General features: G+C 38.9%; 1 protein-coding gene across 4 annotated transcripts in view; it reads right to left on the bottom strand.

Moving 5' to 3' along the window:
- Positions 1-5,837: 5,837 nt before the first annotated feature.
- LOC122810405 (ankyrin repeat domain-containing protein SOWAHB-like) overlaps positions 5,838-25,970 on the bottom strand; it is a 651,779-nt gene continuing 631,646 nt past the window's right edge. For all 4 annotated transcript variants that reach the window (XM_044082012.1, XM_044082013.1, XM_044082014.1 and 1 more), the window contains one exon: positions 5,838-6,553. In XM_044082012.1, the coding sequence (XP_043937947.1) occupies positions 6,420-6,553 (134 nt within the window). In that variant the 3' untranslated portion in view covers positions 5,838-6,419. The remainder of the gene's footprint in view (positions 6,554-25,970) is intronic.

Raw genomic sequence — 25,970 nt, 5'->3', positions numbered from 1 at the left:
TTGAAACCATCATACTGTGTTAGTCTCCAAGACAGATAAGTCCATAAGACTGCATAATGATTTCTAGAAACTGAATACCATATCCAGATTTGCCACTGATCCAATGCCCAAAATGGATAAGCACATAGAAAAATTAGGAAGTACAAAGTGTTGACCTCTCTAGATTTAACTAAGGGGTATTGTCAGTATCCTAAAAGATTGTGTCATTATATTTTCTTACTCTTTGGACTTAATGGAACCCCAGCCATATTTCAAAGGCTCATGGATAAACTTATGAAATCTCATGCAAGGTACTGATCAGCGCACTTTGATAATATATTAATTTGTTCAGGAGACTTGCAGTCACATTTACCCAACATACAATATGTGATGGACTATTTAAAACAAACAAGACTTACAGTTAATCCTGTCAAAAATAACCACTGCATCACAGAACATCACAGAAACCAGAGACTTAGGGTATGTAGTTGGGACAGGGGAAATTAGACCACCAAACAGAAAAAAAGCAGAAATTGTCAAAACCTGTACCAAATGAAAAATGTAAATATTCTTAGGACTGGCAGCCTGCTAAAGAAATTTAGTACCTAACTTTGCTGCCATATCATAACCTCTGACAAACCTTACAAAAAAGTAAAGAGGTTATTCAGACAAAGTGGATCATAGGAGGAGATAAGGCTTTTAATTAAGCCTTTTGTTGTGCACACTGATACAGATGGACTTGTGTTAGGAGCTGTACTATTGCAGTAAGTTTGCGGTTAGGAATATCCAGCCTGCTACCTGAGCAGGAAGTATAGTATGCTTGGGACAAAATACACACTGTGAAGTGAGAATGTCTCCATATTAAATGGTCTCTAAGTTCCTTACAGCATTACTTCTTGGAATATAGCTTCACATTGGTAAAGGATCATACCCTACAGTGGTTGTACATGCAACAGGACATAAACAACAAAATGCATTGCTGGGTTTTGTCACCACAATCTTTTCATTTCACAATTAGGCACAGGCTTGGCAATAGCCACAAGAATGTAGATGGGTTAATCTCCCATAATAAATCCCACCCTGGACAGAACCTAAGATAATATGCAGAGTGTGTCATTGTATATCTGTGGAACCACTTAAAAAGGAGGACAGTGTAAAACATCGGTGTGAAAATCATCAAACACAAAAACTGGAAAAAAGCTGCCCCTCACTTCCAAGTAATTATATATACTAAGTTTGAAATTAAAGAGTGCTAGTGAAAAGACTTCTTCTTTTGGCTGCTCCCGTTAGGGGTCACCACAGCAAATCAACTGTTTCCATTTCTTCCTGTCCTCTGCATCTTGCTCTGTCACACCAGCTGCCTGCATGTCCTCTCTCACCACATCCATAAACCTTATCTTAGACCTTCCTCTTTTCCTGTTACCTGGCAGCTTCATCCTTAGCATCTTTCTCCCAATATACTCTGAATCCCTCCTCAGCACATGTCCAAACCAATGTAATCTTGCCTCTCTGGCTTTGTCTCCAAACCTTCCAACCAGGGCTGACCCTCTAATATACTTATTCCTAATCCCATCCATCCTCGTCAAACCCAGTGCAAATCTTAACATCTTCAACTTTGCCACATCAAGCTCTGACTCCTGCCTTTTTGTCAATGCCACTGTCTCCAACCCATATAACATAGGTGGTGTCACTACCCTCTTGTACACCGTCCTTTTCACTCTTACTGGTACTCGTCTGTCACAAATCACTCCTGACACTCTTCTCCACCCACTCTATCCTGCCTGTACTCTCTTCTTCACCTCTCTTCCACACTCACCATTACTCTGAACTGCTGATCCCAAGTACTTAAACTCATTCACCTTCGCCACCTCTACTCCCTGCATCCTCACCATTCTTCTGTCCTCCCTCTCATTCACATACATATATTCTGTCTTAGTCCTGCTGACCTTCATTCCTCTTCTCCCTAGAGCATATCTTCACCTCTCCAGCGTCTCCTCCACCTGTTCCCTACTCTCACTACAGATCACAATGTCATCTGCAAACATCATAGTCCACGGGGACTCCTGTCTGATCTCATCTGTCAACCTGTCCATCACCATTGCAAATAAGTCCCAGAGAAAAAACAAAAAATAGCGTTTGAAACTAATGCCGAATAATTCAAATGAATAATGCTATTAATACGATACCAAAGGAATAAGCACAAACCATCAAGCAATGATACCACCGGTTTAATAAAAATATAGCTTATATTCTAAATACATAACAGATTATGTTATGTATTTAGAATATATGCTATATTTGTATTAAATCGGTGGTATCATTGCTTGATGGTTTGTGCTTACTCCTTTGGTATCCTATTAATAGCATTATTCATTTGATCCATTGCAAATAAGAAAGGGCTCAGAGCTGATCCTTCTTAATGTAATCCCACCTCCACATTAAACGCAGCCATCACTCCCACCGCAGACCTCACCACTGTCACACTACCCTCGTACATATCCTGTACCACTCTTACATACTTCTCTGACACTCCCGACTTCCTCATACAATACCACAACTCCTATCTAGGCACCCTTTCATATGCTTTCTCTAAATCCACAAAGACACAATGCAACTCCTTCTGACCTTCTCTGTACTTCTCCATCAACACTCTCAGAGCAAACAACACATCTGTAGTGCTTTTCCCTGGCATGAAACCATACTGCTAATCACTAATCATCACCTCCTTTCTTAACCTAGCTTCCACTACTCTTTCCCATAACTTCATGCTGTGACTGATCAGTTTAATCCCTCTGTAGTTACTACAGCTCTGCACATCACCCTTATTCTTAAAAATCAGTACCAAAACACTTTTTCTCCATTCCTCAGGCATCCTCTCACTTTCCAAGATTTCATAAACAATCTAGTTAAAAACTCCACTGCCATTTCACCTAAACACCTCCATGCTTCCACAGGTATGTCATCTGGACCAACAGCCTTTCCGTTCTTCATCCTCTTCATAGCTATCCTTACTTCCTCCTTGCTAATCCACTGCACTTCATGATTCACTATCTGCACATCATCCAACCTTCTCTCCCTCTCATTCTCTTCATTCATCAGCCCCTCAGAATACTCTTTCCATCTGCTCAACACACTCTCCTCGCTTGTGAGTACATTTCCCTCATTATCCTTTATCACCCTTACCTGCTGCACATCTTTACTAGCTCGGTCCCTCTGTCTAGCCAATCAGTACAGGTCCTTTTCTCCCTCCTTAGTGTCTAACCTTTTATACAACACTTCATACGCCTTATCCTTAGCCTTTGCCACCTCTCTCTTTGCCATGCACCTCATCTCCTTATACTCTTGTCTACTTTCTTCATCTCTTTGACAACCCCACTTCTTCGCCGACCTCTTTCTCTGTATACTCCCTGTACTTCTTCATTCCACCACCAGGTCTCCTTGTCCTCCTTCCTCTTTCCAGATGTCACACCAAGCACCCTTCTAGCCATCTCTCTTACTAGCTCTGCTGTAGTTACCCAGCTATTCGGTAACTCTTCACTGCCACCCAGTGCCTGTCTTAACTCTGAACATCACCTCACAATTACCCTTATTCAATTTCCACCATTTGATCCTTGGTGCTGCCCTCACACTCATCCTTCTCTTCTTGATCATCAATGTCATCCTACAAACCAACATCCTATGCTGCCTAACTCCCCTGCCACCACTTTACAGTCTCCAGTCTCCTTCAGATTGGCCCTTCTACATAAGATATAATCCACCAGTGTGCATCTTCCTCCACTCTTGTATGTCACCCTATGCTCCCCCCTCTTGTTAAAATACGTATTCATCACAGCCATGTCCATCCTTTTCGCAAAATCCACTACCATCTGACCTTCTGCATTCCTTTGTTTAACACCATACCTACCCATCACTTCCTCATCCCCTCTGTCCCCTTCACCAACATGCCCATTGAAATCTACTCCAATTACCAGACAAATTCCTCAAATTGGTATTACAGTGATCTTGCATAACTGTTGACAACTTTCCTGTTAGCCAAACTGAGTAGGCAGGAAAGCTGTTGACTTTTGTAACACTTGGCCAAATTGAAGGGAGCCATTAATTAAAAAAAAAAAAAAAAAAAAAAAAAAAAAAAATATATATATATATATATATATAAAGAGAGAGAGAAGTAGCTAAAATGCATTATGGTAAAACTTTGATGGTAACTGTTAGCCAAACTGAGTAAGCAGGAAAGCTGTTGACTTTTGTAACACTTGGCCAAATTGAAGGGAGCCATTAATTAAAAAAAAAAAAAAAATATATATATATATATATATATATATATATATATATATGTGTGTGTGTGTGTGTGTGTGTGTATACATATACACATATATGTGTATACATATATACACACACACACACACACACACACACAAATATATATATATATATATATATATATATATATATATATATATATATATATATATAAAGAGAGAGAGAAGTAGCTAAAATGCATTATGGTAAAACTTTGATGGTAACACAGCATATTATAGTAGTGAAATCCTGCAGGAACCTAGTCATGTGATTCACCTGAAAATGCTGTTGTTAAAAGGGGACCTATAGCCACACTGATCTGAAATATTTGCTTCTTAAAGAGCAGCACTTTTTGTTTGAGGCTAAGAGTGAACACTCCTGGTGGAGACTGACCAGAGCAATCTGATTACGTATCAGAAGAATCATCGGCTGTCCCATTGATTGACTCATGGAGTACTAGGAGCCTGTTTATGGAGACATTTGGAAATTGCAAAAGCAACCTGATTTAAGTAGCAACACCAAATCTGTGAACTGCAGGCATTGTTGTATACTTTAAAAATGGACGGGAAAACACAGACCTGAACAATAAGCGGACCAGACTTCTATTAAGCAAAGGGGTGTTTATTTCCTATTTAAGCTGAAAGTGAACTTTGTTTTTTAGTGTTCATTGTAAATAAACTGCACTTAAGCTAATGAACACTGTGTATGTGTCTGTGTGTACATTATGAAGCACACATAAACAATATAAATAAATAAATAAAAACTCATATGTATGTGCTGTTAATACAGCTCACAGATTTTTGAAGCAAGCACATACACAGTCATGTGCTATATTGTAAGCCATACATATGAATACTACTGTTATAAAGAGATACATTTAAATAATACTTCACCACACTTCATCAAAAGTGAATACAATTAAAATGTTTAGTGGAAAAACTTTACTAGATAAAATAGAATAGTAATGAGTTGTGAGGTATATCATATAGACACATCTACATTCATTAATTACACTGTTAATGGTAATGTAATCATTACTTACTAAACATTTCACACTTAGTGACTGAATCTTTAATTTTATTGCTGTGATGCTCCATTTGGCTGGTCAGTATGAATGAAGCCATGATGATTATGTAAATAGATGAATATATAGCAAAGTTGTCTGTGGTTGAGTGACTTTAAGTCACAGAAAAAAATGACAGATGATCAAGACAATGTCCTTAAACACCACAATATTACAATTTTCAAATGTTTCTAAAAATACATTCTTTATGTTCCTTCCATATCATAGCTTGTGGCTGTGTTTCAGCAGGTGTAAACTAGTAATAGGTCTAGTCCAGCCCTGGCAGTCTGCCAGTAACAGATGTGTCCAGCCAAATGACTAATTGAAAACCTTAAACAGAATCAGCAGCTTGGTTATTTTGCCTGCATAATAAAACACGGCTGATAAAGGCAATGAAAAAACACCCCTCTCATCATCACCGCCATTAACAATCGTGAGTAAAGATGAAAACAACGCATGGTTTATTCTGCAAATGAAGGCACATAACTAGATGACGTCCCCAGAGTCCATTACCAATTTTAATAATACATCAAGGAACCATACCATGTGCAAACAGTTTCTCTGTGAAAGCCAAATAGAGCAAACTACCTACAGTTACAGCAGAGAGACAGAGAGGGGGGAGAGAAAGAACTCCCAGTGCTAGGCATTTAGCAAATTTATAAAGGTACATAACATGATAGCTATTAGCTAAATTAAAAGAGAACCATTAACAGAGTGGAGAGTTGTATCACTTGCCAGTTAAAGACCACAAAATACAAACTTCTGATTCAAATGAATTTTCTTTACAGGAAAGCAGTCTGAGCTGGAGTCAAATTATGTGCATGAATAATAAAATACCATCTAATTAAAAATTGTAGTTAAATATGCAAAAACCTAATGATAATGAGAGTGTGCGATACCTTAGAGTATAGCACTTTATAAATTACTTACAAGTGCAAGTTGGCTTGACCTAAACAGTGCATGATGGAAAGTGCTTTGAAAATTGTCTGCCCTGGCCTCCCATGATGCTCTGCTTCTTTGTATGAGAGGAAAGAGAATAACTAATTCTGGCCACAGGAGGGAGAATGGGTTTTAATAATCATTGCCGAGGCTGATTTTGGTCTTGACATGAGCTCCACTTGAGGTCGACTTTTACTGTGGGAGCAAGTGTTTCAATAAGGCTTGGAAGGTAGGATCGCTTGTTTTGCTTTCTTCCTTCGGGTGCCTGTGGAACTGAAAGTAATAAAACAGAAGACATGTTCACAATGTCATCACAGAACTCTTATGTTCTGTTCATTTGAATCTCCACCTGTCACTCACTGAGTACTCATAACTGGTACTATTTCATATGCTATTTTATATGCTTACAGAAAGAGAAGACAGTATTACAGAAAATCTGCAGTTTCAAAAACAACATAGCTGTGACATTCTAGCAACTCTCAGACACACATTGGCAGGAGCAACTGTTTGAAATAACATGGTGAGGTAACTTAAACAGACAGAGACAGCAAGTTGTACAGCTTAATTGGTTTACATTTACTGTCAGGAAAATGTACATCACCCTGAACTGCTTCCATCCCCAGGTGACTTTATATGGGTTCATATTTACATGTCTGTATAAAAAGCTGTTTTCCCAAGCAAACAAAGACTGAGTAATTCTGATAAAACATTCTTAAAGCACATTATTAAACATCATTGAGTCATTCTATACCTACACTTCTAAGGTTTATTTTACTGAAAGTCAATAGGCATTCAAGCTGCTTAATAAATGTTTAACGTGACTTGGCTAGACAGGTTTATAGGCCACATGGAGCAAAGCTAATGTAGTGCTAAGATGAGTGTTAATACCTTTTACTTCCAGTTCTCTTAATGGGTTGAGATCAGACATCACAGTAACAATGCCTTGCTTGAAACGTTGAGTTGAATACTGAAAGGTTCTTACTTATTAATATGGTTAGCTAAATAAAGAAGTTAGCCTTCACTGTCTAAGAACTCCTTCACTGCTTTGTGCACATTACTAATGTGATATTGAATACTGTATAAGGCACAGTCTGTGAAAGGTAGCTGCAAAGGAAGCAAATGTATAATTGTAGCTACATATTAATAATGTGTGACTAGATTATGATACCAGAAACCAAACAGAGAATTACACCATGGCTTTGTCAGACTGGTGTAGGATGAAGACATGTGAGATTTTAGGTCATATCCCTAAATGGTATCTATATAAAAATGAGTGAAAGGCCTTACCCTGCACAGTAAATGTAATACTTTAAAGGACTTTATGTCTAAACCAATACTCAAAGTTTTCTAAATAAAACATAACTGATATGGCATTCCGACTCTTAGGCAAGATAAAATTTGCCAAAAGGAAAAAATAGATCTGTATTACCTTACAAGACACTGGGTAATGCCAGCCATAAATCAGATTTTAATAGTGCAGAATAGTATTTAGAATTTGAAGTAACATATGTTGCTTCTATTTTGTTAAATGTTTGATAGCTTTAACAGGGGTAGGGAGAAAAAGGAAATATAAACAAAACCAATTGTGAAACAAAAGGGATATATGAGCTAAAACTGCCCAGACAATATTAAGCTTGCATATACAGAACATGAAATACAAGAAATAAAATAAAGCATTACTTTATTAAAAAGGCAATGGAATGCATAAGCATGAGCATATGTTTGTGTGTACGTGTGTGTGTGTGTGTGTGTGTGTGTGTGTGTGTGTGTGTGTGTGTGTGTGTGTGTGTGTTTGCGTGTAATGTGTGTGTTTGTGTATGCACGTGCATGTTCATGTATGTGTGTCTTGGCTGTTATAATACTTATTTGTCTGTTTATGCATGAGCATGTGTGTGTGTCTCTGTATGTGTGTGTGTGTGTGTGTGTGTATGTGTGTGTCTGTGAGAGAGAGCGCATTTAAGCGCATGCATGTGTTTGCAAGAGTGGGGCTGTTTTTCTATGTATGAATATGCATTTGTATATATAGATGTGTGTGTGTGTGTGTGTGTGTGTGTGTGTGTGTGTGTGTGTGTGTGTGTGTGTGTGTGTGTGTGTGTGTTTGCGTGTAATGTGTGTGTTTGTGTATGCACGTGCATGTTCATGTATGTGTGTCTTGGCTGTTATGATACTTATTTGTCTGTTTATGCATGAGCATGTGTGTGTGTCTCTGTATGTGTGTGTGTGTGCGTGTGTGTGTGTGTGTGTCTGTGTTTATATGTGTGTGTGTGTGTGTGTGTGTGTGTGTGTGTGTGTGTGTGTGTGTGTGTGTGTGTGTGTGTGTGTGTCTGTGTTTATATGTGTGTGTGTGTGTGTGTGTGTCTCTGTGTCTATGTGTGTGTGTGTGTGTGTGTGTGTGTGTGTGTCTGTGTGTCTGTGTTTATGTGTGTGTGTGTGTGTGTGTGTGTGTGTGTCTGTGTCTGTGTGTGTGTGCGTGTGTGTGTGTCTGTAGAAGTGCACACGTATCTATGTATATGTCTGTGTATTGTTTATAGATGTAGTACAAATACAAACTTAAAAAGTTTTTGTTTAGCATTCAGATAATTAGAGGAAAAGCATGATAACTCATATAGTCAACATCAGCCTCAATGAAACAGAGTTTGACCCTGAACAGTGATGGGGAAAGAGCCACAGAAGGGCTCATGGTGCTGCAAACACTCAAGGTGAAGATGGCAAATGGGTTGCATTTAAAGATAAAGATACTAAAGAAACTTGTTCACCAGTACTAAATGCTTTCTTCTGTGTCTACAGGCAGAAAATAGGTGTAGCTGGTCATAAAGTCATGAGAAGAGTAACTGCAGTTCTGTTTTACAAACTATAGCACCTCCTGTCCAACACAGGACACTAGATAAAATCCATTCAGAAACAGATGACTGCGGCTAGTAGGTCAGCAGTAGCTTGCCTAATATACATCAGCTTTGGATAACAGCAGAAACATCAGAGAAAATCAATGTAAAGCAAGTACGTCCAGGGTCCAGTAGGTATGTGATAGAAAAGCACCTGGTGAAATTACAAATGCATCAGTAAAGGTGACTGCTTTGAGGAACGTTCTCCCTGAAGTCCAACAACCACACAGCTGATTATATCAGAAGGAGGCAAATGAGTTACAACTCCCTGCATGGGATTTGGAGGGGCTTTCTCCCCCACAAAGTATGTATAGTTTGTAGGTTTGTGCAAACCATTTTGAACAGTGTACATTAGCAGATCAGATTATTTCCACTTGAGTCATCTAAGACTGAACTTGAATGGCTCAGCTACTCTGTTAACTGAAATTGATACAGATAATCGCTCAATTATATCTGCTGGGGGGGGGGTAATCCCTCTGAACTGGCATGTAGGGGCTGCATACACTACACACGCAGATACCCGTCCATGCTTATATTCACAATCCAAGCTAACACAGCACTGATGAATTGTAAATTCTTTGTCATACTGCAAAGCCAAATATTTATCTTTTTAAGCAGAGGAAATATCAGAAGGTAAAGTATAACTGCACATTGGCAAAACCATCAATGTAAGTAATACAAATATGCCTTCATATTGTCATTAACTATTTCAGTCAGTCGAGTGTTTTAATTGTCTGTGGGACAGTTAAATTAGTAACACTTTGAACTGCTTGGTTCATCTGAAATGGGTTTTGATGAAGAAGAATCGATAATATCCATATTTAAATAAAGGTCTGCAGCACTCACTGATGATGGAGAACTGCAGGCAGGAAAGCTTAATTACAGCAATGACTCCATTACTGTTTTACACTGACTCATGTGAAAGCTCTGTAGCCTGGGAATGGGACTTCAGGTCTGATAAGCAAATGGTCATGCCTATTAAATATGGTGGACTTCTTTGAGAGTGTCACCAAAGCAATGGATGAGGGCAAGACTGTACACACAGCTTACCTCAACCTGGCTGAGGCTTTTGAAACAATACCCCACTCAGGCATTACAGACAAGCTCACTGAATTAGGTATAAACCTTTGTATTACCCATTAAATAGCCAACTGGCTCACTGGTAGGACTCAGGAGGTCAAAATAGGTGAGGCTACCTCCACCAAGAGACCAGTCACTAGAGAAGTCCTCCATGGCTCTATACTGGGCCCACTCATTTTTGGCTTCTACTTCTCCTGAGTGGAAACAAAAGCTGAAGGTTTATGCATGATTATGTATGCACATGATTGCAATCTGGGAGTTATCATCGACTGCCCTGCAGACACTAGCATTCTTCAAATAGGCCTATCTCTGACTAATAAATGGTGCCAAAGCCATGGTCTTAAACTCATTGCTAAAAATTGCATAATTGTACCCTTTGGGAAGTCAGCCATCCTGGCTAATTACCATATTGATAATATGTCCCTAAGAGTTGACCCAGTGGTCAAGGATCTGGGTGCGCACATAGATATTGGCCTTACCTTTGATTACCATGTAGCCACAGTTGTGAAGAAATCTTTTTATGTTGCGCACCTTATAAGTAAGGTCATGGCCTCTAAGTCCAAAGAAGTATTTATTTATTTATTTTTATTTTATTTATTTATTTATTTATTTATTTAACATTTGTTGACCAAGAAAGTCTGACTAGGCTCCACAGAGCCTGTTTTCAGCAGAGGTCCGGGGAGAAATGCTCCAGATCCCACTATACTCTGTCATTATCAGACCAGTCATAAAGTATAATGCTCCCATTGGCATGTACCTGACCAGGCATATGCATCAACTAGAGCAACCTCATAGGTTCCTTACCAAAATAATACAAGGAGTAACAAACCTGCCTTATGAAGAGTGCCTTAAAGCCATTTCCATCTACTCAGTCACCTACAGATTGCTGAGGCGTGATCTATGCTTATCCTACAAGGTATCTTCAAACCTTGCATTAATGAATATTCTGCATATTCATAAGTGAAACAGTACCAGAAATACAAAGTCTAAGGACCAGAATTTTATCTGTGATGTAAACAGAGCATGCAGGAGAGATAGATATGTGTCCTAGAGACTGCCACTCTTATGGAACAAGCTCCCCATCCATGTGAAGCAGAGTTCATCTATTACCCAATTTAAGTACAACCTAGACCAGTGGATGAGGAATATGAGATTTACACCAGATCTAGCATCCATGTCCCTTTTGGACAGATGTAGCTTATAAATGTCTGTCCCTCAATGTCCTATTTGGATACAGAACATCATTACAGAGGTAGCTTATAAATGCCTGTCCCTCAGTGTCCTACTTGGATACAGGACTTCATTATTCTTTTGGGAAAATTTAGGCTTAGAAAGGCCCTCTGGGTCATTAACCTGGTAACAATCTATAAATCTGTGAATCTATGTGGCAGACAATTGGGCTTATTACCCACTGCAGTGCATGATGAAAAATATGTAAACCAAATGAGCAAAGATGTCTTAACCTGCAGAATATTCCTATGTTTATAAAAGTTATACAATCACCCTATAGAGTTGGCTATCAAGTATATCTGATTAAATGGCCTGGAAATCCCTAAACTTGGCAGCAATATGCTAATAAACAACACATACCAAACTGCCCCCAACAATCTCGCATTTTTAAATAGGACCGACACAGCTGTGCATGGTTCCAGCCATGTCACGCTTCTCTGTTTTCTACAGACTATTGTGAGGTGACATATGCCTGGCATACAAGGCATCCTTAGGTCCCAGTCTGACAGATGTTTTCATGGGTCTATATTATAACATCAAAGTCTTACAACTAAAAATGTTATAATATTGAACCCAGTAGAGCAAACGCTGGAAATAGCGAAGCTGCAGAACACCGTTTCTGCAGCTTTGCTATTTCCTCGACTGTGGAGTGAAGGTTACGGATTGGGTTAAGATAAGTGTGCAAATGAAGGTGAGTGTGCGATTGGGCATGGGTTAGGTGAGTTAGGGTTAGGGCGCGGGTCAGGTAAGTGTGCAATTGTGTGGACGTAAGGGTTAGGGTGGGGTAGGTGAGTTAGGGTTAGGGAGCGGGTAAGGTGAGTGTGCGATAGTGACGGACCTTAGGGTTAGGGTTGGGTTAAGGTAAGTGATAGCTAGTGGTGTATGTATGGTTTAGTGTAGGGTTTTGTGAAGTGTGTGGATTATTTATTTTGGTGTGCTTGTGTTGTGTGTATGTTTGTCAGAACAGCAATTTTTTTCCCTGAGAAAAAAATTTGCTATTCTGACTGTTCGGTTTTCTGGTGTTTCGCTCTACTGGGTTCGATATTATGACATTCGAAGTTGTAAGACTTCAATGTTATAATATAGACCCTTTTGATATGTACAAAATGAATAGCATAAGAACTACTTGATCCAGTTACTTAAACTTTGCTTGCAACATAAATAGGACATGTTGGAGGGGTAGGTATATATCTTGGAGAATTCCCCTTCTCTGGAACAGGTTTCTCATCCATGTGAAGCAGACTTTTTCCCTATGCAAGAGAAACCTGGACCGGTGGATGGGAAATTGGAAATATATCATGGGCCTGGTCTAGCACCTATGTCTCTAATGGACTGAAGCAGCCTTTAAATCTTCCCCTAGCATATATTTACCCCTTAAAGTAGCCTCTAAGGCACATAAATTTGTAGAATACAGTTAGCATGCTTGGCTAGGCTTATAAAGGCCCCGGAGATATACACCTATGAAAGTACTCCCATCAACAAATCTCCTAAAAGTATAACTTAAGAATTCCTTTATTAAGAAATACAAAATAGAAACATGTTTAAATTGTTTGTATATCATCCATTAAGAAGCCTTTCAGCTAATGTTAACATTCTAAGATATATAACATTCTTACTTGAATATTATTGTCTTTATTTACATATAATCGCGGTGCCTCAGCCTTATCTTAAATGAACTGTGATAACCCTGTTCTGCAAACATTGTAATCACTAACTGGATTTACATTCAGGTGTGATTTATTTGAAAAGCACATACAAATTCTCTGTCATCTTTTAGTTACCATAGAAACATATTTCACTGAACCCTTTGTTTCTTTTTGTGACTATTATCTTATCTATTATGAGCAATTCATTTGAAATGAGTCCTTTTGTGATTAGCTGATGTAAACCCATGTACAGCAGGCAAACCGACAGTGAAAGATTCTACTCTCAAAAGACACAGAACCACCCTGCTGGTTGTAATATATGTATGTAAAGGAGCCTACAGAAGGGAATTTAAATGAGTAGTACAGTCTTAAATGAATGTTGCAGCTGTTACAGTTGTGAAAATCAGTGAAAAATATATAAAACAGAAGTACATGTGTATGTGTAGTCTGCATTTTAGTCATAATTACAGCTGTACCTATATATTATGTGTGCATGAATGTGTGACGACATCTGTCTGCCTATCAATTAGTGAAAGTACCAATTTGACACAGATACAGTTTTGGCCCTATCTTTTCTCAGTACATTTCCACCTTTTTAATCATAAAAACACAAAATGCAATAAGTATTCGGAAAGTGCCTTTATGCAACACATTTACAACAAATTACATAAAATGCTATACATATAAAAATGTGATGATATGATAATCTGTATAAACTATCTATACTTTTAGTGCTGGTCACTGAAAATGCAATCATCATAATAACTGCATTTTACCATTACTACCCTACCAAACTTGTTTGTTTGTTTCTATACACCCTCAGTGTTTCATGCACTACAACAGAAATGGATGTATACTGTGGCCCTTCAGTCACTAAAACAGTGTGCCACCACTCCCCGTATTTTGTAAAGCCACATTCCCCACACTTGTATACTGATGTTTCAGCAGCTTCAAGTAGAATGGGCATACCACTCAACTGTCCAGATATTCGCCTCTTATTTTTGGTCTGTTCCTCATATAATTTGTGGTTTTCTGGATTTTTGTGGCAAATCAGCGAGGATTGAATTCACTATATAATGACAGTCATTTGAGTTTCAGACTTCATGTCCTTCAGGAAATGCATGATAATACAGGGCATTTTATTCTAGCAACTAAGTTTATAAGAGCATTATTTAAAATTTGTCCCTATTTTTGGGGCTTTGTACCCCATTATTTTTGGCTTTGTCCAGATTTTTTGTGCCAAGAAATTGAGAGCTATGAGAATGGGGCATTAGGCTTTTATTCCTGAAGCTTTTGAGTGAACTGTAACCATGCTAAATGCAAAGCAGAGAGGCTGTGCCTTCAAACTCAAAGGCAAATTATCAACTTTGCATGCCAGCAGTTTTGCTGTTACTTTATTCTGTAAGAAGCGGCAAACTAAAATGTTGAAAACATGTTTAGAGTACTTGGTTCATTACAAAAATATTGAATCTGGCTTACTTTTGAAAATGTAGTAATACCAAAATCCAATAGTTAAGATAACCTGCCACTAGATGCAGAAGGTGTACATACTAGACCAGAAATTTGGGCTCACTTAATGTTAAAACAGTAGCATGAATATTGGTAAAAAAAACAAATATTTGCTGCGAAGTATAGGTCAAGCTGTGTAAAGGAATTCTAAAGAAATATAAAAATTATAATAAAGATTTCCAAAAATATTCAGCAGTTGTGTTTTTGAATCTCATCAAGTAGCCGACACCTGTGAGATGCATGAAAATCGAATCTAGTACAAGTGCTCATATGCTAGCTACAGACACACTTGCACTAATTGGCAAGTGCCCAAACTTCTGATAGCTCGATCCTATTAAATTACCTATCCATCCCAGCACCTCACCCTACCTAACCATATAGACCTACCAGAACCCTAACTCTAATCCTAAAATCTTTGATATGGTCCCCATTTCTAGCCATTGCAAGTTTAATATCACTCCCCAAACCTAAATCTCCACTCTCCCTCTCTAAAGCTAAAGTACCTGATCGCTCCCTAACCCTAATACTCCCTTCTTACTCCCTAAACTTAAAACTCTCTTCCCACTCAGTATACCTAAAAGTACTTAATCAATCATTAACCCTAAAACTCCTCTCCTGCTCTCGAACCTTACAACTCCAATCCCACTCCCCAAACCAATCCCCCCAAAAACCTAAACATAAAATGTTTTCATTGTTCCCTAAACATTAAACTCTCTTTCTGATCCTTAAACCTAAAACCTCTTCCCGCTCCTTAAATCCAAAGCCCATACCCTGATCGTTACCTAAAACCCCAGCCTGCACTCCCATCCACACAGATACTACATCACCTTTACCTGAACTCAAATATTGGGTTCAGGCGAAGTGTGGAAGATCCACTGTCTCTCTACTGTTGCCACAACTCGATCGAACACAGTATTCAAGTTCGAGCTATGAGTGGATAGTTGTGCGAGTTACCAGTCACAGGACATCCTTATTGTGAGGTAGTGGGATTTGAGCAGCTGGGACTCAGACGACTGTAGAATGCCCATGAAAGTTCTGCCATTCCTGTCCCTCACTTGGGTTCCCCACAAAGGACATTTGCCTCTATAGTTATTTATCTAAATATATTGCCTAGAACAGTGAGTAGCCTCAGGTCTTCAGTATTAATAACAAGAGATGGTGAAACTGACTTACTAACCAATGGCTGACCAGTGGCACCAGTTCACTGGACCTTGAGTTCTTGTAGAGTATCACATGAGCCAATTCTTTGCTCCTTCTTCACAAAACATTCATTTTCTGCACTATAAATTCTTAGCAGTAAAATTGACAGAGCAGGTGCGGTTGCATTGTTACATTCCGAAGCCATCATTTGGATACACTGTATTGTGATTGCATGGTGTCATGTGACACCTGTACCAGAATTCTCTGTCTGCTCTAGTATTTGCTAGCACTGGACTGTGGTTTCCCCTTTCCTTGTATCTTGCCAGTCTACTAGTATTAGGTTCACCGAGGCAATATAGCAACTGCCTCATATTCACTGATAACCCCTTATTGATACAACCTACTTCTGAGATGTGTAATTATCTATTCAAATTGGAGGTAAATCTCTCACTTACTGTAGTTGTTAGCAATCAGCATACTCCATACCCACCATAATCCATCTCAAACACTAAATCCACACATGCTGAAGTACTGAAAAAATCCCTTTCCAAACCTCCTAGGCAATGCATCTATAGCCCCAGACCTCAGGGACATATTCACACTTTATGTACCCTACACACACAACAGCATGCACTATGCCCTCACATAATAACAGTTATCTGAGCTACATACCTAAGTCCATAAGCATTCCACAGCAGGCTAATGCACATGGCTAAATTCTAGTCATGGATGATTCATAGGTTCGTAGCTGTGTACTAGGTTAACGACCCTGGAGCTTATATAACCTAGCCCAAGAAGATTCATTGGCATAATGCCACCCTCTATTCCATAGAGATATGGCCATTCTACGTGTCATGATAAGGAAGTATAGAGTGAGAGTTAGCTAGCACTCTGGTGTTAGGATCAATGATGCTGCTAGTGTCCTTAAGTCTCTCTTTAGCCCAGCTACTCACATTATCTGGTCATTGCTCACATGGGAGTGAATGATCACATGGGAGTGAATGGTCTTGGATGTACACCTTGCTCAATAAGAAGATTGACATGTTTGTGCTCTCCGAATTTGTGTCACAGGTTGAGGAATGGCTTGTTTTGAGCAGTATCTTGCCATCACTATGAATGATGCCACAACACTGGCAGAAAATAACTGAATTAAACAATTAGCTTATTAACGGGTGTGATTTGAATGAGATTCGATATATGTCAGTGTGGTAGCCGGTGATCAACAATCCAGCCTGCTTCATCAGGAGAGGACATTTGCTACACCCATATTGCCTTATTTAGGTGGAAGCCATCCTGTAGACCTTCCAACTTAATATATTACAGTTGTATCTGTATTACTTTGGCACTGTTCAATGCTTTGAAGTCTAAAAAAGAAAATTCCAACACTTAAGGCCTTTCTGACCCTTGAGCACATACATATCTGTATATTCACAGAAATTACACTTCTTCTTTACATGGTTTGAGCACTTAACACTCATTTACACCCTCTGTTAAAGGAACTTGCATATCGATATTCATTGTAATCCAATTCTGTCTTGGCAAATTCAGCATAAAAATGACCTGTAATTACTGGACAGCCTAGTGTCAGTTAGCATGTTCAATTATCATATCATTGCTAGCTATAAAACCCCTTCTATATCTCCCACTAACCATAATACCTACCAAACCAATTAAAGTCCTTAACTATCAAACTGAAAACAATCATTGTGGACAATTTTAACTCATCAACTCACCTGTTTTATTTTTTACATTTTATTTGTTTTATTAAAGTATTTATTTGTTTTATCTCCATGCTGGTTGACTATCATTTTCAATTTATTGATTTTTAACTATATTATTGAAAATGTGAGGGGGTGCATTCTATTTTTATGTAAATATATATTCTTCTTAACATCTTTTTTGAAAAGAGTAGTTTCTATGTTACCCGTAATATCTTTAAATAACTTAATATCTAAAAAAATCAATTTGTGTATAGTGAATGGTATGTTTAAACCTTAAAAAAATTCAGTGGTGGAGTTTACATACCATAAAATGTCATTAAAAGAGGTAAGAGAACCATTCCATATTAAAAACAAATCATCTACAAATCGTCTGTAAAATAGTACATTCCTAAAGAAGCCATTCTTGGTCTCAGAAAGAACAAATTCAGGTTCCCAGGTATTCATAATTAAATTAGCATAGCTATTTGCCATGGGCATACGCATGGCTACACTCTTACACTGTTTATAAATGTGGTCATAAAACAATAAAACATTGTTTGTTAAGACCAGTTCAGCTAAAGCACAAATGGGATCTGTTTCTGTTGTTGAAAAAATGCATTTAATGTAATGAAATAATGTAGATACTCTTATTCCAATATCATTCAGAATAGATGTAAACAAAGAATCTACATCTAATGTCACAAAATAATAATTTAAAACATTGTTAGTGCTAACCCATACATAAAGGTGCTCTAAAAACTGAGACGTGTCCTTAATTACTGTTGTAGAGTGATCGAGAACTAATTTCAGTTTGGATTCCAAATACTTGGCTATGAGTTCTGCAATCCAGCCATTGGCTGAGACAATAGGTCTTAATGGAGGTGTTGTAATGGATTTGTGTATCTTAGGTATACCATACAGAACAGATATCCTAGGTGTGGTAACATGAAAATATTCCAGTACTTCTAACGGTATCTCACCATTTAAGGTGCATTTCATAAACCATAGCATTAACCTTTGTCATTATATATACAATTCCATGGAAGGTGCAAAAAGTTGCCAAAACCAAAAACAAAAGCACCTCGAACCCAGCAGGTTAAAACACGAACAGCTTTAATAGCGACCACAAAGTACAACCAAAAAATGAACGCTGACAAAATTAAAATAACGTTTTCGTCATCAACTTCCTCAGATAAATTGGTCTCTTTGCCTATATTATATTATATTATATTATATTATATTATATTATATTATATTATATTATCTACTTGTCTCTTATCAATGGCCAAATATTCATCACTATTAAGCATCGCACACATTTTAGAATTATAAGAGTCTATATCAGGACTAACTATACCCCCATATCACAGCATGCACAGAGAACGAAGTGCTGAATGAGTGGGAATAGCGTGATGTACTACAGATTGTCTCAGCATAAGCACTCTGCTCATGTCTACATTCCACGGTGCCTCAGCACTGGATGGAGGTGTGCAAGTGGTGGGGGTACAGGCCCTAAGCTGCATCTTTCCCCTCCCATGGAGATGGTAGACTGGACACAAGAATGGTAATGGTGTTCATGTGTGGCTGCACATGGACATCTGCAGGATATAGACTCTCTACACCAGCTTTCTATTATACTTCATAAATGGGCTAGGACCTCCCTCAGGTCATAACGCTGACCACCTGTGATGATTGGGGAGAAATGGGTGAAAGCTGCCAGCCTAGTCATAGGTTCATAGCTTCATAGGTTGGTACTGGGCTAACGGCCCTAGGGCCTATACAAGCGTAGCCATAACAATTCCCTGGCTATTTATTCCCACAATATTTACTTCCCTGGACCCCTGTCTAGCAGGGTGACTGACGTGATCCCCGGGGTGAATTTCCTATCTCCCATCCAATCGTCAAGGTTCCTTTTGAAGATGGCCAAAGAGGCACTCTGCTTGACATGCATGGGCAGTCTATTCCAGAGTCTGGAGTGTCTCTGGGTCAGGAACCTATCCCTCCAGCATGTTTTGTTTATTGTGATGACAAGATTTAGATCCCTGGAGCATGTCGCTCTGAGGGATTGGGATTTCATTAAGTGTAGTATCTCCAACAGCTCTGGGTTTGACATGACCTTGTATGTTAAGCAGAAATTGCCTTGGAGTAGACAATATGAAACAGAGTATAGCTGGAGTTTTTTAAGGCAGTCAGCATAGGGCATCTGCTTTAGGCCTGTGATTCTTTTAGTGAGATATTTCTGCGGCCTTTCCAGTTGTTGCAGATGTCTTGAGAGGTACATACCAAATGGGGCATTCTATTCTATAATGGGTCTAATGAGGGATGAGTACAGTGGGACAATGACCTCCTTTTTTCTGGATGAAAAGCCCTTAGTGATGAGGTGTGCCACATAGAAGGATTTTCTGACTGTTGTGGTGATGTGGTTATTGAAGGTGGGACCACTGTCCACCTGTGTCCCTAAGTCTCTTATCACACTTTTGGTGTTTAGTGTACTGCCACCTATGTGATAATTCATGGGTACATGATTTTTCCCAAAGGGGATAACTATACATTTCTTGGCATTGAGCTTGAGCCCATGGCTCTGGCACCAAGCATCTGTTTCTGTAAGGCCCTTTTGTAGAGTATCTACATCATTTGGAGATTAAATAATGGCTCCCAGTTTGCAGTCATCTTCCTTTTTTTGGAGGAGAGCATCTTGGTTCTATTTGGGATGGCATGATTCATGCATGAGTGGATGTGCTCGTACAGTGCCTTAGTGTAGGACTCAGCAGTCAAACTTTCAGTTCCCGTCTGCATGGGTGTCATGAAGTTTGTAACTTCTGATTTGAGTAGCATGAAGTTGGCCTTGGAGAAGTTTTTTATGGAGGTTTCCTTACTGGGGGGGTGGGGGTGGGATGTGGATGTTAAGGGTGATTAGCTTATTGTCTGATCTGACCAATGAGGGGGTGACCATAAGTGTGGAGCATTGATTTCCCATGTTGGTAATGACCAGGTTTAGGATATTGGAGCCCCTGGTGCGACTATGGATTAGTTGATCCAGGGCATTGGAATTTATGAATTTCAAGAACCGTTGGGCAAAGGTGTTGGTGCATGAGTAGTTTTCCCAGTTAATGGCAGTGTAGTTGAAATCATCCAGTATTAGGGTGTTTGGTTGTATATTAATATTTTCCAGTATGTTTAGAAAGGTGTAGTGAGAATCTTGGGGCATGGTGGGGGATCTGTAGCAAGCAACAATTTGGATTGCAGTCTTACCTAGTGTTAGTTGCACCTGGAGAATTTCAGACGCTTTGTGTTGGGCAACTAACCTGGTGGTGTGAATATCCTTGGTGAATATGGACACTCCTCCACCTTTAGTGTTTCAGTCCTGGTTTGGTAACCGAAAAGTGTGGTAATAGTTGCAGCCTGGTATTGCAGGGGTGCTCTCTGGAGCATTGAACCAGGTCTCAGTTACTGCACAGATATCGATGTTCTCCATTTTTAGGAGTGCCTCGAGAGAGTGCATTTTGAGGTTTAGACTTCTAGCATTACCTTCAGATTTTGCATGCTTGTACCTGTTACAGTGGTGGTTTTGTCCTTTGAGCTTTGCCTAAAAAAGGCACTATAGGGGTGGCAAGAGCCTTAGTCAGTAACCTGATTTCCAGGGGCAACAGGTTCAGACCATCTATGGCAAAGCATCATGGTCTGTCGATCATGTCGTCCCAGGCAGACAGATACTGGATCCCCTTTGAATGACACCAGAATCTTAGCCAATTGTTGAAGTTAATCATTTTGTCCTTATATTGTGGTATAATTCTGGGCGAAGGCAGGATGCTACTCAGGGCTAGGGTCATATCTGCCTGGGCCACATGATCCGAGAGCTCTTCCATGTCTCTTTTCATGTAGTCCAGGGAGGTACATCTCAAGTCATTCCCTCCAACATGGACAATGACAGAGTCATATTTGTACTTGTTGTGGAGTGACTTGAGTGCATGAGTTATGTGGCAGATCCAGGCACCCGACAGGCAGCTCACTGTAATTTTCTCCTTGTTCAGCCTGGTGAGTGGGACATCAGTGTGCCTGACTATAGAGTCACTTATGACTAAAGTGTTAGGTACATTGTCTTGCCTTAGGGGCTGTTGCTGGGTGGCACGCTTGTGTTGTGAGCTATGTGACACTTTGCTTGTGATTGGTGTTTGTTTGCGTTTCAGCTTCGGAGGTCCTTGTTGCTTGGGCAGGTTACAGTTAAGGGCCTCCGCATATGTGGATTTAGTGTTGCTATGTGTGGGTGTTGGTGGTGTGAGTTTAGAAGGGCTATGTGTTGCTTGAGGTGTAGTGCGGGTGTTAACCTTCTCCTCTTGACTGTCTAGCACAATCTTGGGTGGAGAGAGGATTGCTTCCAGTTTGGCTATGTAACTGCATCTCTCACAGGTTGTAGTGTTGGGTGGTAGGAGGAGAGGGTTGTCTGTGTACATGAGGCAATTACTGCATTGCCTAGATTCACCATGTGGACAGGGGAAATCAACGGAAGCTGACCCTTAGACATGCCTGGTTTGGTGCTTTTTTTTAAAGTACAGGAGCTGTTTTCCCTTACCTTAGCAAGGTACTTTGCAATTATAGGCTGTTTATTGCCTATGATTAATTTCTCCTTATTAATAAGGAGAGTTGAGTGCTTGTATCAGTTTAAGGCTTCCTAGTGCTTTCCAGCAGGTATTAGAGCAAGTGCTAGTCACAGGGATGCTTAAAGATAAGATGAAAAAAAATGGTTTATCCTAAACACTGCAGTGTGCACTAGAGAAGTTAGATGTGAAAGTATGTAACTTAAGTTTTACCTGTCTAAAAAGTTAAGTTTTAGTGGAGAGTCACTATTTTTAAAATAGCAAGATAGATTGAAAGGAGGTGATCACATTTGTATTCTGGTACTATGGAATACAGTAGAATGGCCAATACATTTAAATAGTTGAAGGGGAGTGATTTCACAAAATGATAATGTTGTGCTTACTCACACAAGCTAGTGAAAGCAGAGGAAATGAGATATACGGTCAAATTAACATAAGAGGCAGGCAGCTAGAAAGCCAGTGGTATTTAAGAACACAACAGTGACAGAGTGTGGGGGTGGGGGGATTCTGCCTGACTCACAAGAAACAGAGCTGTGGTGTCTTTTGAAGTTTTAATATGCAGTTAAAAGCAGAACACAAGCAAAACACAAGGTAAAGAAAACAAATCACAGCACTCAAAATATAAAAAGGCAATAAACCAATACAAAATACAACAAATAAAAAGCAAACCAACCTTTCCCTCACAGCAAAGTGTAGCAGAGTCTGGGTGAGCCTTTCCAATAAAGCTCTGAAATGTTTTATTTTACCCCTTAAATAGAAGGTTTAGATCCTAGCTCCACCCCTCAGTTCACAAATGATTAACCTTAAGTGACCTCTTCTATCTTATGTATGAGTCCTTAATTGATCAGTACTAACTGATCAGTCAAATAGAATTTGATATATAATTCTGGCATTTGTAAATAAATGTAAAATACAGGCATGTTTTCTTGAGTGTAAAAGAGTATTGTGAAATGTGGAAATGCAAAATATGTGACAACATTGCACTCTACTGGCCCAGTGAAGCATGTTGTGACCCTTTAATGTTAGAATTCACTCCAGTGCGTCTGGATGAAGGTTTCATGTCCATTGTTTTAAGGCTAAATTTATGACCAGAATTTAGATGTGGAATGTGCTTTATTACTCTGGTTTCTGTTAGACTATACATGTGAAATGACTTATATTGTAAGCTTGTGAGCAGGAGTTAGATTGCTAAATAATGCAGTTTGTGGCCTGGGAACTCCAGACTAAGTGTCAAAAATTATGTAATTTGGGAGGGCCTTAGAGACATGTTTGTTAGTATTGTTTAAATACTATTTCTCACAAGAGACTAGGAGCATTTTGATCTTGGATATCTAACTCAGCACTCTGCCTAAGCTCACATGTAAGTTTTAGCACTGTTATTTCTTGTAGGAATAGTTAAAGCTAGTAAAGATTAATTAGGTATTTTTCTTTGAAATCAGACCTGTCCTACTGTATTATTTTAAGTTTCTGTGTGATCTCTGAACTCTTAGATATCTCTGTGGTGTTGTAGTTTTGTCTTGTATTTTAATTATTTATTATTAAATATTTTTAAAACCTTCTACCTCTGGCTGGTTTATGTAGAGTTAAAGTCTGCTTTAGAGTACATTATATATTTATAGAGTTTACTATCTAAGGCCTTACAATAAGCCTAGACTGAATAGTCACATTACCATTGGATAATAATATTGAACAGTAATAATTGGACACCCTTTTAAGGGCCTTTTAGTAGCTGATATTATTAGCTGGGTGGTGGCAGGGATTATTACCATATGGTCTGGGTAAAGGGGTACAGCTGGAGAATCTGTGTCAGCCTTTCCCAGGAGTATCTGTGAAGTTGTATAAATACTTATCTCAAAGTGTGCGTGTGCATTGTGTCAGGTACTTGGCAGGGACAAGAAGCACTGGTTTGACAGAGAGGGTACTGGAGGTTCTAGCTTGCCCAGTTAGGCTGAGACCAGGACCATATAGCTGTGCCAGTGGGGATTCTTATTGGGGACCTGGTGAGCAAGGGAGCAACCAGCCCCAGACTGACTGTGATCTCTGTGTGCACTTATGGGAAATTGTACTTTACTGTGTGTAATAGTTATCCTTTCCTCTCTCTCACAGCCCTGTGTAGGTAAACCTCTATAACAGAACCATGGAAATAATTTAACATACATTGAGTAGAATGGTGAATTCCTTGTATTCCCAATGTGCCTGTACCACAAAATAATCCATGTCTGTAAGCTGCATAGCTCTGAGTCAGGTATATAATACAGACTGTGCACCATGTTTGGACATACCCACTTGGGGCATCAAGCAGTACCCCGCTGTGCATCTCTGGGGAGCATGTAAATGTGTCATTGTCAGTTTAGCCAACTACTATTTCAGACAAAGTTTTGCCAAAAAGCACTTCCACTGGTACTGGATGATTCCCATTTCTCCACTGTTATGTCACTTACACTAGGTATATTTAAATTTGTGGGGCATGGGTGGATGGGGAGTGCAGCCCCATCTCCAAAAATGATTTACTTTGAGTTTCAAAGAAAGTGCCTTCAGTGAAAATATTTTTGAGCATTTGCTTTCGTGGAAAGTGGTGTCAATCTTTTGATGAATCCAAACTGTGACTTGTCTCCCAGTCAAAAATTTTACAAACTCATCCATGTTACTTAACAATTACTCTGTTGGCTGAGTCCCACCAATGACTATTTGCTCTGTGACAGGCAGGTTGCCTTGTTATACACATGTGTAATTATGCTGGTGACTCTTCTCTGAATCTTTTCATAGGCTCTGTTTTAGTCACCAACTATATTGACTTATTTTAAAAGATCCCACCAGACTTGCCCATATATTATATCTGCACAGATATAATATTCTGGAACATCTGTGAAGGATGATCACAATAGACTGTAGGAGAATATCATTCTTTGCCGCCTGGAAGAACATTGAGTTCTACTTGATCTCTGTGAAAGGTGTATCTATGTGTAATCTTAAAGAAATGTACATCGATAAAACCAAACATCAATAATGACTTCTACACTGTAATAAACAGGAAACAACAGAGCATTGAACTCACGCTTATTAAAAATACAATCCTTATTAAAATAACCAGTAAGTACTTTCATCTCTATAAGGAAACTTCAGTGTAAAACAGTAGCAGCTTACAAGGTAAACAAGGCATATCACAATCATCATGTGACAATGACGTGTCATAAAAATAAAATAAAATAAAACAAACACTCCTTAATAGTGCTTTAAATGCTTCCTTTTCAGCATTGCTTTAAAATGTATATCACCATTCAACTCTGGAAGTGTTGATGCATTTATAGGCAACTACCAGTTATTTTATGTGCAGTCCAATTCATTTATCAAATCTCCTTCCATTATATCATGATTCGGATCTTGGTTGTATCTTTTCACATAAAAAAAGCATCACAAGTGATTCACTCAGCAACATAAATTAAACAAACTGAAATGCCTTTGGGCATCATAAGATCTATTGATGTTAGTACAATAAAAGGCAAAAAATTGGCCACAAATCTGCACTGCTTGCATGAATTACAGCAATATGTCCCTCTATTTCTATGGGTATTTTTGGCTTTGGGGCCATTCCCTAGAGTGCCCTTAATGTTAAAAGTGTTTCTTACGTACAAAAAGTGGAGAATCATGCCCCCCTTCCCATTTTTAATGTTCCTGTTGGCTGTTAGAATTTTTCAGATGTGGGCAGCAGCTTCTCCAATGGCAGCTGTATTGAGGTTGTATGTTAAAACAAAAAATTCATATCTCTTTCCTGATGTTGTTTGTTGTTTCCACTAGTGCCTTCATCACCAGAAGTTACTGGTTTGTATGTGATATGCCTACAATATATGACTTATTTCACATTTTACAATAAGGTTTTTGGGATAGCTTCTAGTTAGAAACAGTTTTAG

This window comes from Protopterus annectens, chromosome 8.part1 (genome assembly GCF_019279795.1).
Source record: "Protopterus annectens isolate FY-2018-M chromosome 8.part1, PAN1.0, whole genome shotgun sequence".
NCBI classification, from domain to species: domain Eukaryota; kingdom Metazoa; phylum Chordata; order Ceratodontiformes; family Protopteridae; genus Protopterus; species Protopterus annectens.
This window is presented reverse-complemented; position numbering and strand designations above follow the sequence as displayed.